We start from the raw sequence: 13,552 nt of genomic DNA, 5'->3' as shown, positions 1-13,552 counted from the left end.
TGTTCCCTCCTGACAATATGTCCAAAGTAGGGGAGACGAAGCTTAGCTGAATACTATTCCAGTTTATGCATGCATGGTATTTATCTATCCATCGACATCTGTTGGTGGACACTTGGACTGTTTCCATATTTGGCTATTATGAATAGTGCTGCAACTAACCTGGGTGTCCAAGAATCTCTTTGTGGTCCTGCTCTCCACTCTCACATCCATTCCTATGTATGGGTACATATAGAGGAATGAATGTGCTGGGTCATACGGTGAGTCTATATTTAACTTCTTGAGTTGCCAGGTTTTAAATGATGGTATCCTACAGTGTTTACAGGACAGGCTGGCATCTGATCTGGCACAGAGCAGGAAATGGGACACCCTTGGAAGAAGGGTGTTCTGCCTTCTGCCCACAGATCCCCCAAAATGCCCTACTCCAGCCAGTCTGGCCCAGAAACCCCCAAGTTGAGACTCCACAGCCAGAAGTAATCAAGATCACAGGGTTCCACTTCGTTGTGGAGTCAGGGTCTCTGGAGCCTGCCTTGACTCTGAGGGCAAAACAGAGCACAGACTTGGGTGTTACATTGGTGGCCACTGACTGGTCCCCTTCAACTCTCCCAGGTTCTGCCAACACCATCCAGAGAGTAGACTCAGCACATTCATGAGGCAGGAGAGCTGGCAGGAGCAACAGGAGGCCAAGCAAGAGCTCACACCTTCCCCGAGGGAGGGTGATCATATCCTCTAAGAAAACCTTTCCCTGTGGGTTGTGGGGCCATGTCAGCTGTGGAGAATCCAAAGCATGGAGAACAAGGCTGAGCCATGAATAGAAGCAGACTGTGACATACTCTACATTGTGGGGAAGCCTCACAACAACCATGCGTGTGAGGGAAGCCAGGCCAAGAGCAGATGCCGAGGACTCCGGTTACACAGAGCCCTCGAGAACACAGCAGTCCACTCCACAGGGACGGAAGGTGGTAGCGGCTGCCTGGGGAGGGGCTTGAAAAGGAGTCCAGGGATGGGGGAGTGCCAAAGGGAGCAGGACACCTTTTTGGGGTGATTGGCATATTCACCAACTTAATTGTGATGATGGTTTTACAGATGTATGTTATTTATGAAATGTATCCAATTGTTACCTTTAAATATGTGCCGTTCTTTGTTTGACAATTATAACACAATAGAGTAGGAAAGGGAAGGGGAGGAAAAGAAGACAGGAAAGAGAGAGGGGAGCAGGGGGTAGGAGGGAGGCAGAAAGGAAGACAAAAGAATCTTCTAAGAATCAGTGGGCCATGGGGAGTGCTGGCTGGCATGGCTTCTGGAAGGTGCTGGGAACTGAGCTCCCACCCCAAGAGGACTGAGGTCCCACTAAGTACCCGCCTAAGGGAGCTCACACTGCAGAGGGGGCAGTGAGGGTCTGGTGGTCAAGGAGGACTTGAGGAGTGAGCCTGGGGAGGGGGATGGGACGGCCACTTGGAGAAAGTGAGTGCAGAGCTGAAGGAAGGAGCTGAGTGCATTTGAGAAACAAGGAGGTGGAGGTAGGCAGGGCAGGACACAAGAGGCTCTCTAAGGGGACCCCATCTCTGAGTTCTGTAGTCTCTGGCTACTAGGAGGGAGGCAGTGAGGAGCTCTGCTGACATCCATGGGCTGTCAAGGTGTCAGAGGAAATGGTTAGAAATATGACCATTCTACTGATGGGGCACTGTGGGTCAATGCGCTGGACTGCAAGGTTGGTTTGAATCACAAGGTTGGCAATTCAAGCTCACCAGTCACTCCTTGGGAACTCTATACAGGGTCACTATGAGTCAGAACCGAATCAATGGCAGTTAACAGCAACAACTGATGTTTGGCTGCCAAGACCTTCTGGAGGACTATAGGGTCGGAAACAGTGAGTGTGATGAACATGAGTGTGTGTGTGGTGTACGTGATGTTGTTTTTAAGTTCTGTCGAGTTGGTTCTGACCCATAGTGACCCTGTATAGGATTTCCAAGGAGCGGCCTGGTGAGTTTGAACCACCGACCTTATGGTTCAAACTGACTTTGCAGTCCAGTGCATTAACCCACAGCACCACACCAGGACTACTGTGTATGCGAGAAAAAAGAGAATCAAATCCATTCCTAGATCTGGGCTCCACCCCAGCCATCACGTGGAGAACCGCACATTCCCACCATTCTTCTTCACTGGAAGGGTTGGATGAGGATGTGACTGTGAACTGCCAGCTGCTACAGGCCCACCTGAGATGTGGTTACCCTGACTCTTAGGCCCTCACAGGGACATCACTGGAGGTGACAGTGGTCTCCAATGGGGCTAGGGTGCCACAGGACAATTGCCAGGGCTGACCACCAGCCAGGGAGCCACACTGGTGCTTTCCCCTGAAGAAGAGTTCTTGTCCTTTAAAAATAAGCAAGTACACAGGCACTCTTAAACGAACACACCCACAGGAAGAAGTCAGGCTAAGAATGGCCAGATTCCCCGGCAGGTCTGAGTCGTGTCCTGGCAGGTGACTGAGAGGGCTGAGGGCTGTTCACGAGCTAAGGCCGTGTCACCATCTGGCTCTGGTGGGGCAGCCCTCCTCCATGAGCACCATTTGTGAAGGTAGTGAGTCTTGGTTTCCCAGGATTCACAGTGACATCAGCTCCGGCCAGCTGACACTGAGCAGCCCCCCCGTACAAGGCCCCACTTTGATACTCATAGCCTAGTATGTTGTGCGTTACCTGTTTGAACTGCTTGTAGATGACCTTTTGGACTTGGTCTGAAGGCTGCACCTTGCCGGCAAGCAGGGATGACAGCATGTTCCCGAGAGTGACCATCCCCAGGATCACCCTGGAAGGAGGCAGAGGGTGGAGGTCAGCGGTCAGTGCATGCTCCTCATTTCTTCCTCAAACTCAGAGCTGCCTTTAGTGCCAGAGAATCAGCACTTGGGACTAAACACTGAATGCCTCGTAGAATTCAACAAAAACTTGTCTGCAACGTTGAGGGAACACAGCATCGAGTGACTGATGCACACAAACACTTCTACACAGTAAGGGCTGACCTTTTCATTCTGAAAACTTTCTGAGAGAAGTTTGAGACAGGGTGACCAGGGCTATGGGAAGTTTGGCCACCTGGGTGTGCCTGACAGGAATCCCCCGAGGACCCATCCTCAGCCAGATGTTGGTTGTTGTTGTTGTGGGTTAAATGCTCCCCGATACCAAATAATATGTAGAAGTCCACCCCCCTGTGCCTTGTTTGGAGATGAGGGGTTTTCTTTTGCTATTGGTTAATTAATTTATTAATGAATGAGGTTACAGTGGAGTAAGGAGGAGTCTTGGTGTGGCACTGTAGGATAAGCACTGGACCACAAGGTCGACAGTTCAAACTCATCAGCTGCTCCTTGGAAATCCTACACAGGGTCTCAATGAGTTGGAACTGATTTGATGTCACTTAACAATAATAGTAGTGGAGTAGGGTGGGTTCTAATCCAATCCCTTCTGAGCAGCACCTTAGGTAAGGGGAGAGCAGACGCAGAGAGACACTCAGGGGACGACAAACCCCATGCCAAGATACATCTACATGCAAAAGAGCCCTAATAGTACAATGGTTAAGTTCTCTGCTAACCAAAAGGTTGGTCATTCAAATCCACGCAGCGGCTCTGAGAGAGAGACTTGGTGACCTGCTTCTGTAAAGATTTTGTGCTGTTGTTATTGTTAAGTGCCACTAAGTAGGTTCTGACTTCTGATTCATGATGATGTCATTAGGATTTCTGAACTGTCAATCTTTTCGAGAGCAGAAAGTCTCATCTTTCTCTCACGGAGGCTTGAACTGTCAACCTTGTGGTTCACAGTCCTATGCTTATCCTAGATTGTTGTTGTTGTTGCTAAGTGCCATTAAGTCGGTTCCAACCCATAGCAACACTGGTTCCAAGGTTTCCAAGGAGTGGCTGGTGGGTTTGAACTGCTGACCTTGTGGTCCAGTACAGTACCACACCAGGACTCCACAAGATTGGAAGGGGATAAGAGATGAACCTGTTTTGGGGGCTCCATTAAGTTCTTCGTGTTCAGTACTGTTGAGTCGGTTCTGACTCATAGAAGCAGCTAGTGGGTTTGAGCCACTGACCTTGTGGTTAGCAGTCCAGCGCTTTTCCTACAACACTACGCTAGGACTGCTTATCCTAGATGACAGCCTAGAAAACCCTGTGGGACAGTTCCATTCTGTCACTTGAGTTTGCCATGAGTTAAAAATCAGCTCCACAGGACCTAGTAACACCACCAGAAGCTGAGACAAGAAAGGAGCTTTCCAGAGAGTAGACGTCCAGGCTCCAGAACCGTGAGACAAGACATTCCTGTTCTAAAGTTACGCCGTTTGTGGAACCTGCGAGACTAAGGCAGGTCTCGCTAACCACCTTCCGAAGTAAAGGCCAAAGACAGCTAGTGTGCATCAGAAATGGGGGTGGGGCATGGACACTTAGGCAATATGCCAGCCCATGGTTCCAGCCAGGCCCAGGGAAAATACTTCCAGTGGGCGCACTAATACTGTGGACATCATAAGCAAAGTGGCCAAGGGTCAGATGGCTGTCCTGCCCAGTACCTCCCAGGAGGGGTTGGAGGAGGAGTGTTGGAGGGCAGAGTGTCTAAATGAGGGGTCGGGGGCAGCTGAGACTGACCCTGTCTCATCAACCACGGGTGCCTGGTCGAAGCCCTTCTCCCGGAGGATCTCAATGGTGTGCTCGCAGGTGACCGTGGGCAGCACGGTCAGCGGGGCAGACAGGCTCAGCTCCTGGACTCTGAGGTGCCACCACCTGAGGGGAGAGCAGGCATAGTGGCTCTGTGAGTCAGGGATGTTCCGCCCAAGGTCCAGGTGACCCCAACTGAGGTCAGTATCACCCAAAAGGGGCCATGGGGAGCATCCACCAAGACTGCACTCCCTGCCCTGTCCCAACCAGGCACGGACAGGCCCCAGGGAGGCCCTGCTGGCTATGGGAGGCAGTTCTGCCAGGATCAGCCTTGCTGCCAAGAGGTCCTTACCATGGCTTCTTCACCACGTCTTCCTCCTTCATGAAGCCCTTCTGCATCATCCACCGGTCACTCAAGAACTTGGACCTGAAACCCCAAGGGCCAGTCTGAGGCTCCGGCCCTAACCATTACCTCTACCCCCACACCTTCCCACCAGCAATGCAGCCATAATTGCCATGCTCAGGGAGGGCCCAGCACTGCCTCCCACAGCCCCAGGACATGTGGGACCCAGGCTCCGAGGAGAAACTTAGGGGCCAGGCTTCAGAAATCTGGCTGTGAACGCTGGACTGCTGGGACATCAGGTCAGTCAAGAAACATGTGTGGGGTACAGGTGTGAATTTGGGCGTACGTGTCTGGGGCAGAACTAGCTCAGAGCTCAGAAGGTCGTCCTCTCTGGAACCTCTATGATCAGGCTCCTCTGGGGTCCCCTGTGGTCTCCCTTCCCAACCAGAATGAACCAGAGTGTGCTCCTGCAGTTACCAGGAACCTGCCTTACAATGACACACCTGCCAACACACACCCACACGTTCAAACACGCACACACTCACACATGCATACTCTCAGGTGCTCATACACATCCATGTGCACTCATGATTCACACACACACACTCACATGCTCCTTCACACAACAAACTCACACACAGCAGGCAGCCCAGAGTGGACAGAGATAGGCCTTTTCACCCTCAGCTGGTAGAGGGGGTGAGCCCTGCTCAGACCCTTGGCAGGACACCCAGACATGATTCATTAACACCCAGATCCAACTCTGAGCTCCCACAGCCATGCCTGGCACCACTCAGGGCAGCTGAGCTCATGGCAAATATGTACAGCCTGCGGCTCCAGGGTAATGAGAGGCACCGTGCACCACCAGGGCCAAGGTTTCTAGATATCTCGTAGCAGGGGAGGGGAGCGTCAGTCCTGGAGAGGAGGCATAGCTGGAGGTTTCCTATGGTCACAGGGGAGCCAGCTCAGTCTGTGGATCCAGACACAACACGCACACACACTCAGAAAACCAGAGCTGAGGGAGGGCCCTTACAGGCTGCTGGTCCAACAATTCATGGCCCAAGAAACCCAAGTCTGAAGGGGTTTCCGAGTCACACTGTGCCAGGTCTGGCAGATTGGGGCAGCCAGCTCCAGCCAGGGCTCTCTCCCTGGTCCAGGCCCACTGAGAGCCAGCAAATGTGCAAGAATGGAGCAGACGGGAAGAGCCTGGGGCAGGAGGGAGGTACAGCCACCTGCAGAAAGAGCTCCATGGTCAGGGGAGGTCTGTTACTATGAGCATCTGGACTTGGACTTTTAAATAAGCCTAGAAGATGGGGACCACACTACCAAGGAAGCCTAGGTTTCTGCAGCAAGAATCATGGCAGCCCCTAGCTTCCTCCTGAGGCCAGATGAGGCACAGTGGGGGCAGTGAGAGCATTTAAGCGTTAACAAAAAAAGAACAGATGATAGCTCACATGTAGTTCCTCACAGAGTCGGGCAGGATGACCACACAGCGCTGGCCTTCCCGTAGCTCCTTGGCGGCCTTCACGGCGATGGACATGGTACTGCCTGAACTGCCACCTGTGAGACACACGGCCTTCATGACAGCCCTGAGATGCTCATGTGTGCAGCTGTGTAAAATGCACATGTGTGTTGTGTGCATGAACGTATGCACATTCATCCAGACTCCGGAAGGATCTGCTAACTAGGACTGCCGCTGTGGGGGCCAGGAGGCATTGTGCCAGAGAGGACCGTTGGGGTACCAAACAAAGCTGGCTCTGTGTTTGCTACTTCAGAACATAGCTCTCATGGACAATGAAACCCAGTTGTTACATAAAGTATGAGGACATAAGACACATTAAGCATAGCTCCCTTGTAATCCAGAAGGAGGGGTGTTCCTTGCTCCTCTCTGCTCTCTGTGGCTGCCTGTCTGTCACCAGTGGTGACCCACTAACCCCACACAGCTGCAACAAGGACATGACGTGATGGAGGGTCCAGAGTCCAGGTGTACCCTTGGTGCATGCATCCTGGTTGCCTCACGTGTGACGGTGTCTCTTCTGTGTGTACTGGGACTAGAACAGGCAGAGAGTGGGCACCCAACTATGTCCTCTGCCCCCGACCCTGCACAGCTACTCACCACAGAGGAGCCCCTCCTGGGCAATCAGCATGCGGGCAAAGGCAAAGGACTCCTCGTCATTGCTTTTGAACCATTTATCCACCACCTGTAGGTGACACCAGATTGAGCACCAGTCAGCATGGAGGGGCTGCCTGGTGCATAGTGACACCTTCATGGGGTAACCTCTTGTCTAGGGACAAGGACCTAGACTCACCCTACAATCCAGGACTCAAGTCTACCAAACTGGAACTTCTCTAATGGATTTTGTACAGAGCAGCTAAAACAACCTCTTTTAGCTCCTGCTACACAGCTATAGTGGTCTCTGAAGACTCATGATTCTGCACTAGGTCCCTCAGACCAAAGACACGCTTCAGAGTCCACCAAAAGCTGAACTGAGTCCCTCTAATCCCTGTACCATAAGGTTTTCACTGGCCAACCTTTTATTTTTTTTTAAAAGGGGGGGGAAAAAAAGATAAAAATGGATGTCAGATCAAGAGATAGAACAGCTGAAGACTCTAGACTCATGGAAAGAGAAAGACTGTGTGCTGGTGGCCAGGAAGCAGGCTTGCAGAATATGTCCTTTGGTTGTTTAAATGATTATATGTTCCTGGGTGTTTTGTGTACACCACCACCACCAACAACAACAACAAAAAACAGACGGAATAGAAGCAAATATTGTTGAATGGTGATGCATGGAGGAGCTTGTAATAATTGCAATGATATGAAATACGATAGGATAAGTGCAAAACTGATGTTCTCCCATTTAAACTATCACTCAATTCACAATAAAAGAAAAAGACAGAGACTCTGAAACTTGCTCTTGAATGCAGAATAGCTAAAGCAGATGAAAGAGATGTTGAAGCAAAAGTGTTGAACAGAAGATTCCAAAGGGCAGCTCGAAAAGACATAGTAAAGCATTATAATGAAAAGTGCAAAGACCCTGAGTTAGAAAACCAAAAATGATCAGCATTTCTCAAGCTGAAAGAACTGAAAAAAAAAAAGTCAAGCTCGAGTTTCAATATTGAAAGATTCTACGAGCAAACTATAGAAGGCACAGGAAACATCAAAGGATGGATGCTCTAAGCCATTTCAGCAGTTAGCATATAATCAAGAACTGATGGTACCGAAGGGATTCAAGCTGCACTGAAGGGATGAGTGAAAAATAATGCTCTCGAAATTGACAGAATACCAATTGAAATGTTTTAACAAACGTATGCAATGTTGGAAGTATCATATCAAGAAACTTGGAAGACAGCTACCTGCTCAAATGACTAGATTGTAAGAGATCTTTATTTGTTTCCATTCCAAAGAAAGGTGATCCGATGGAATGTGGAAATTTTTAAACAATATCATTAGTATCACACATAAGTAAAATTTTGCTAAAGATACTACAAAAACAATTGCAGCATTTTGTTGACAGTAACTGCCAGAAATTCAAACCAGATTCAGAAGAGGACGTGGAGCAAGGGTTATCATTGCTGGTATCAGATGGATTCTGGCTGAAAGCAGGGAATGCTAGAATGATGTTTGCCTGTGTTTTATTGACTATGCTAGGGCATTTGGCTGAGGAATAATAACACACTATGGGAATTCCAGAAAATTGAATTGTATTTATGCAGAACTTGTAAATAGACCAGAGGCAATTGTTCAAACAGAATAAGGAGAGATACAGTGTAGTTTAAAATCAGGAAAGGTGTGTGTCAGGATTGTATCCTTTCACCATACTTATTAGGTCTGTATGCTGAGGAGATAATCCAAGAAGCTGGACTATATGAAGAAGACCACAGCATCATAATGGGAGAAAACCGGACCAATAAGCAATATAATAAATAGAGAAAATAATGAAGTTGTCAAGGATTTCATTTTACGTGAATCCACAATGAACATTTATGGAAGTAGCAGTCAAGAAAATAAAGTAAGTATTGCATGTGACAAATCTGGTACAAATGATCTCTTCACAGTGTTGAGAAGGGCATCATGTTTGGTAAAGTAAGGGTCAGTTTAAAAGAGTAAGACCCTCAATGAGATGACACAGTGGCTGTAACAATGGGCTGAAATATAGCCACAGTTGTGAGGATCGTGTAGAGCTGGGCAATGTTTCATTCAGCCAATAGGAGTCAGAACTGCCTCAACAGTATTTAACAACAATGGTTAACCCTTTACCTGTAAATACCACCTTAGTTAACGTGAAGTTATACTGCAGTAGGATGGGTCCTAATTCAATGTGTGGTGAGCTTATTTAAAGAAGGAGAAGGAGGGAAAGGAAGAAGAGACAGAGGGAAGACAGTTATGGGAATTTGGAGTGATGTGTATACAAACCAAGGAATGCCAAGGTTTGCCAGCAAATCAGCATTGGGAAACGTAGGACCCTGGGACCATCAAGGGAGAAGAGCACATGTGGAATGTGGGACCCTATCCAGAGAAGCAGCAACACCTGAGATGGAAGCAGAGACGAGCTCATGGAGAGAAGGAGCAGCTGAGGACTCCAGACTCATGGAAAGAAAAAGGCTGTGTGCTGGTGGCCAGGAGACAGACTTGCAGACTGTGTCCTTTGGTTGTTTAAATGATTATATATTCCTGAGTGCTTTTGTGTACATCGAAAAAAAAAAAAAAACCCAAAAAACAAAAACAGAGGGTATAGAAGCAAATACTGTTGAATGATGATGCACGGAGGGGATTATAATCATTGCAATGAAACAATGAGTGTAAAACCAATGTTCTCCTATGTAAACTACTGCTCAGTTCACAATAAAAAAAACATTTAAAAAAAAAGTAAGCACTGGAAGAGACAAGGAAGGACCTTCCCCTAGTGTCTTCAGAGAGCCTGGTTCTATTGGCAGCCTGATTTTTATACAAGATCACAAAACTCTTGTTGTTTTCAGCCACCTACTTGGTGGTAATTTGCTACGGCAGCCCAAGGAAACTAATTTAGGATTCTTTAAAGAGAGCAGAATTTCCTGGAGTTCTGGATTCCCCTGTGTTTGCCTTGTGGTCAACTGTACCCCAGGCCCCCCACAGCTGCCTTCCTCTGTAGGTGTCAAGTGCCACATGTGACTGAAGGCCAAGTCACGTCACTGACCTTCTTGGGTTTCTGCCCCATGAGGCCAGGACACGTACTTGGATATGCTGCCACATTTTACACTCTCACCCCTAAGACGTGCATTCTCTCTGCTCAAAGCAGGGGCAGCTGTTTGATTTCCCATTCATTAGAGAGCATGCTAAGGAGCTACCCCCAGAATGGGGTTGGATGCCCAGCCCACACCCACCGTCCGGTCCAACACAGTCGGCAGGAAGTCGTAGCCAATGCCCTCCACTTCATAGGCCGTCTGATCCGTCTGGTTGAGTTCCATCGGCTCGGCGAGAATGGAACCCTCAGGATCCACTCCGATGATCTGCATAGAGTGGTGCATTAGGTCTCACACCGGCCAGTCCCATCTGGACACCCCTGATCTTGAGCAGGGTACCCACCCCACATTGACCTGCACCGACTGTGGGCCTTAACCTGGGCTTTGGGGGCAAGACCAGAAACCAGGAAAGCAGACCAAGGTGTGCAGAGACCACAAAGGAAGTAAATGTCATGGCCAGAGCAGAACACAGGGCACTCTGAGGAAACTAGCCCCAGGAGCAGCTCAGGGCATCCCAGGAGTAGCCCAGACAAAGACAGTGCTGAAGAGTGGCCTCATCCTAGAAGGCAGGAGAGATAGTCCAGGGAGAAAAGGGCACTGGGTGCCACAAGCTGGATCTCTACCTAATCTCCTCCCCAGACTCTTCTTAGCACCATGTCCTGGGCACCCATCCACGAATCACTTAAACCCTAGTCACTGCCACACCTTGACGCATACTGGGAAATACTGAGCAGGAGCTGAACTCAGTATGGAATGCTCTATAATGATTCTCAGAGTCTTCTTCCCAGCACAGGAAAACCCTCTAGGACACGAGCTGGAGTGGCCCCAGCCCCAGCTCAGTAGCTAACTGTGTCAAGGATGGCTGGTCCCCAAGTATCTTCAGTCACAGACATAACTACCTGGGACCATGTGCCAGATTAAGACAGTTACACTGCTGTGTACATAGAGATTAGGAATGAGAATGCTCAGTTCTATAAAGTCAGTCTGGGGTGTGACATCAGGGAACACGGGGATGATACTCCAATGGTGAATCAAGTCACAGGTAAGACAAGGCAGAGAGCCAGGCCCAGAGCTCCAAACTATGTAGAAGCAGGGTGACAGGTGACCCAGTGTGCCTTCCTCAACCCCAGTGACCGCAGCAGTTCACTCACCTTGCAGCCTGGACACTTCTCCTTGAGCTTCCTGGCAATGCCCGTAATGGTGCCACCTGTGCCAGCGGAGGCCACCAGCATGTCCACTTTCCCTGTGGGGGGAGAAGGCAGAATCAGGATCAGCAGGGGCACATACTCGGGCCATAGTATGTCCAGCCCACACTCTCCTAAAACATGAAGCTGAGGGAATCAAGTCAGCCACAAAAGACAAATATAAAATGTCTAGAACAAACATATTGTCAGGAGGGAGCAGTCACTGGATAAAGATATCATGTTTGGTAAGGTGGAGGGTTGAAGAAAATGAGGAAAACCCCCCAACGAGATGGACTGGCCAAGTGGCAGTATCGATGGACTCAAGTGTGGCAACAATAGTGAGGTTGGCCCAGGATCGGGCAATGTTTCATTCTGCTGTGCATAGGGTTGCTATCGACTCGATGGCACCTAATAACAACAACAGAACAAACAAATCCAAAGAGACGAAAGTTTATTAGTAAGAACCTGGGGCTAAGGGCTAAGTAGGAGATGCTACTGTCTAGGAGGCACTGAGTTACTGTTTGTTGTTATAGTTGTTGACTCATAGCAACCCTGTTTCGGGTTTCCGAGAAGCAGCTGGTGGGTTTGAACCACCATTCTTGTGGTTCAGTCCAGTGTCTATCCTATAGTGCCACACCTATAGGAATTTGAATCACCACTGTTGTTGTTAAGTTGATATCGAGTCAGTTCCGACCCATAGCGACCCTGTATAGGGTTTCCAAGGGGCTGGTAGGTTTGAACCACCACATTGTGGTTCAAACTGACCTTACGGTCCAGCACATTATCTATCCTACAGCACCACACCAGGACTCCATGAATTACTGTTGTTGTTGTTGTTAAGTGTCGTCGAGTCTATTCCGACCCATAGCGACCCTGTGTAGGGTTTCCAAGGAGCAGCTGGTGAGCTTGAACCACTGACCTTGCAGTTCAAACGAATTTGCATTCTGACGCATTAGCCTGTTAGGGGTGCTGAAACAGACATTTGTGGTGGTGGTTGTGTGCCACCGAGTCACTTCTGACTCATAGCAAACCTGAATAGGGTTTCCGAAGCTGTAAATCATTATGGGAGCAGAAAGCCTCATCTTTATCCTGGAAAACAACTGGTAGATTCGACCTACATATCTTGCAGTCAGTAGGCCAGCTTGCAATTCACTATATTACCAGGGCTTCCTGAAATAGACATTAAACAACCTTAAAAAAATTAGCAAAGAATACCACCATCTTCCTCAGTGCTTTTGTTGTTGCTGTTGTTAAGTGCCGTCGAGTCGGTTCAGAGTCATAGCAACTCTGTTTGAGCCACCAACTTTGATGTTTGTAGTCCAGTGCTTATCCAAAATCGTTCAAGTCTTTCTTAAATGGCAGATGACTACTGAGGTCCCTATTTGGTTGTAATCCCTATAGAGAGTCCAGAAGGCCAGACAAGGACAGAGGGAGACTCCTCACTGTGTACCTCCTGACCCTTTTTGGTTTCTGGATGGGATGAACACATAAATTGAATTCAATAAAATAGAACAAACAACTTGGCTTCAGTTCAGGTATTATCCACAGTGCTCTAACATTATGTGTGGTTATGTTATGTGCCCGTGGGAAGACAAGTCTAAGCGTGGTGAGGGGATGCATGAGGCCAAGCAGAATGGCACGCAGAATGAGGCTAAGGTGTAGTCTGTGCCAAATGAGAGAATGTTCACCCATAAAACCTGAGCTAGTCAGCGCTGCCTGGCTGGTGGGCATGGATTGAGTTTTTAAGTCAACCAGGTTCTGCCAAGGAAGGCAGGGCTCCAACCTGGGCAGTCGAGTCCCTCCTCCTTAGATCTCCCAGGAAAATAGCACCACCAACCCCGACAAAGCCTGGCATAGACACTCAGAAAATTCCCAAGGAGCCTCATGCCCACACAGAAGGCAAGCTCTGGACATGAGAAAAATTAGATACTGAATTCAGTGTCCAAGTTGGGAATTGATCCCAAATGCCATTCAGTGGAAGCCCTGCTGTGAGCTGGGCTCTGTCCTCACACTCAGAAACACCAACCAGTCTGGGGAGGAGACTGCTGTATAGTTTAAACAGAACCACAAGATGTCTGGTGTTACAGGTGAGGCATGGGCACAAACAAGGGAGGAAACAACTCTTCAGAAATGCTCCAGAAAGTATTTCACAGAGGGAACATTTGAAATGGTTTTTTT

The 13,552-nt window shown here is 48.8% G+C and overlaps 1 protein-coding gene across 1 annotated transcript in view; it reads right to left on the bottom strand.

Annotated features, from left to right (window-relative positions):
• The window catches only part of CBS (cystathionine-beta-synthase), a 42,680-nt gene that overhangs the window by 4,681 nt on the left and 24,447 nt on the right, over nucleotides 1-13,552 (bottom strand). The window contains exons 7-13 of the mRNA XM_006870846.1: nucleotides 11,342-11,433; nucleotides 10,332-10,457; nucleotides 7,087-7,171; nucleotides 6,425-6,530; nucleotides 4,983-5,057; nucleotides 4,622-4,756; nucleotides 2,694-2,802 (exon numbers count right to left, since the gene is read on the bottom strand). Coding sequence (XP_006870908.1) covers nucleotides 2,694-2,802; nucleotides 4,622-4,756; nucleotides 4,983-5,057; nucleotides 6,425-6,530; nucleotides 7,087-7,171; nucleotides 10,332-10,457; nucleotides 11,342-11,433 — 728 coding nt within the window. The remainder of the gene's footprint in view (nucleotides 1-2,693; nucleotides 2,803-4,621; nucleotides 4,757-4,982; nucleotides 5,058-6,424; nucleotides 6,531-7,086; nucleotides 7,172-10,331; nucleotides 10,458-11,341; nucleotides 11,434-13,552) is intronic.

This window comes from Chrysochloris asiatica, unplaced genomic scaffold (assembly GCF_000296735.1).
Source record: "Chrysochloris asiatica unplaced genomic scaffold, ChrAsi1.0 scaffold00154, whole genome shotgun sequence".
NCBI lineage: Eukaryota > Metazoa > Chordata > Mammalia > Afrosoricida > Chrysochloridae > Chrysochloris > Chrysochloris asiatica.
Note: the sequence above shows the minus strand (reverse complement) of the source record. Positions and strands in the feature narration are given on the sequence as shown.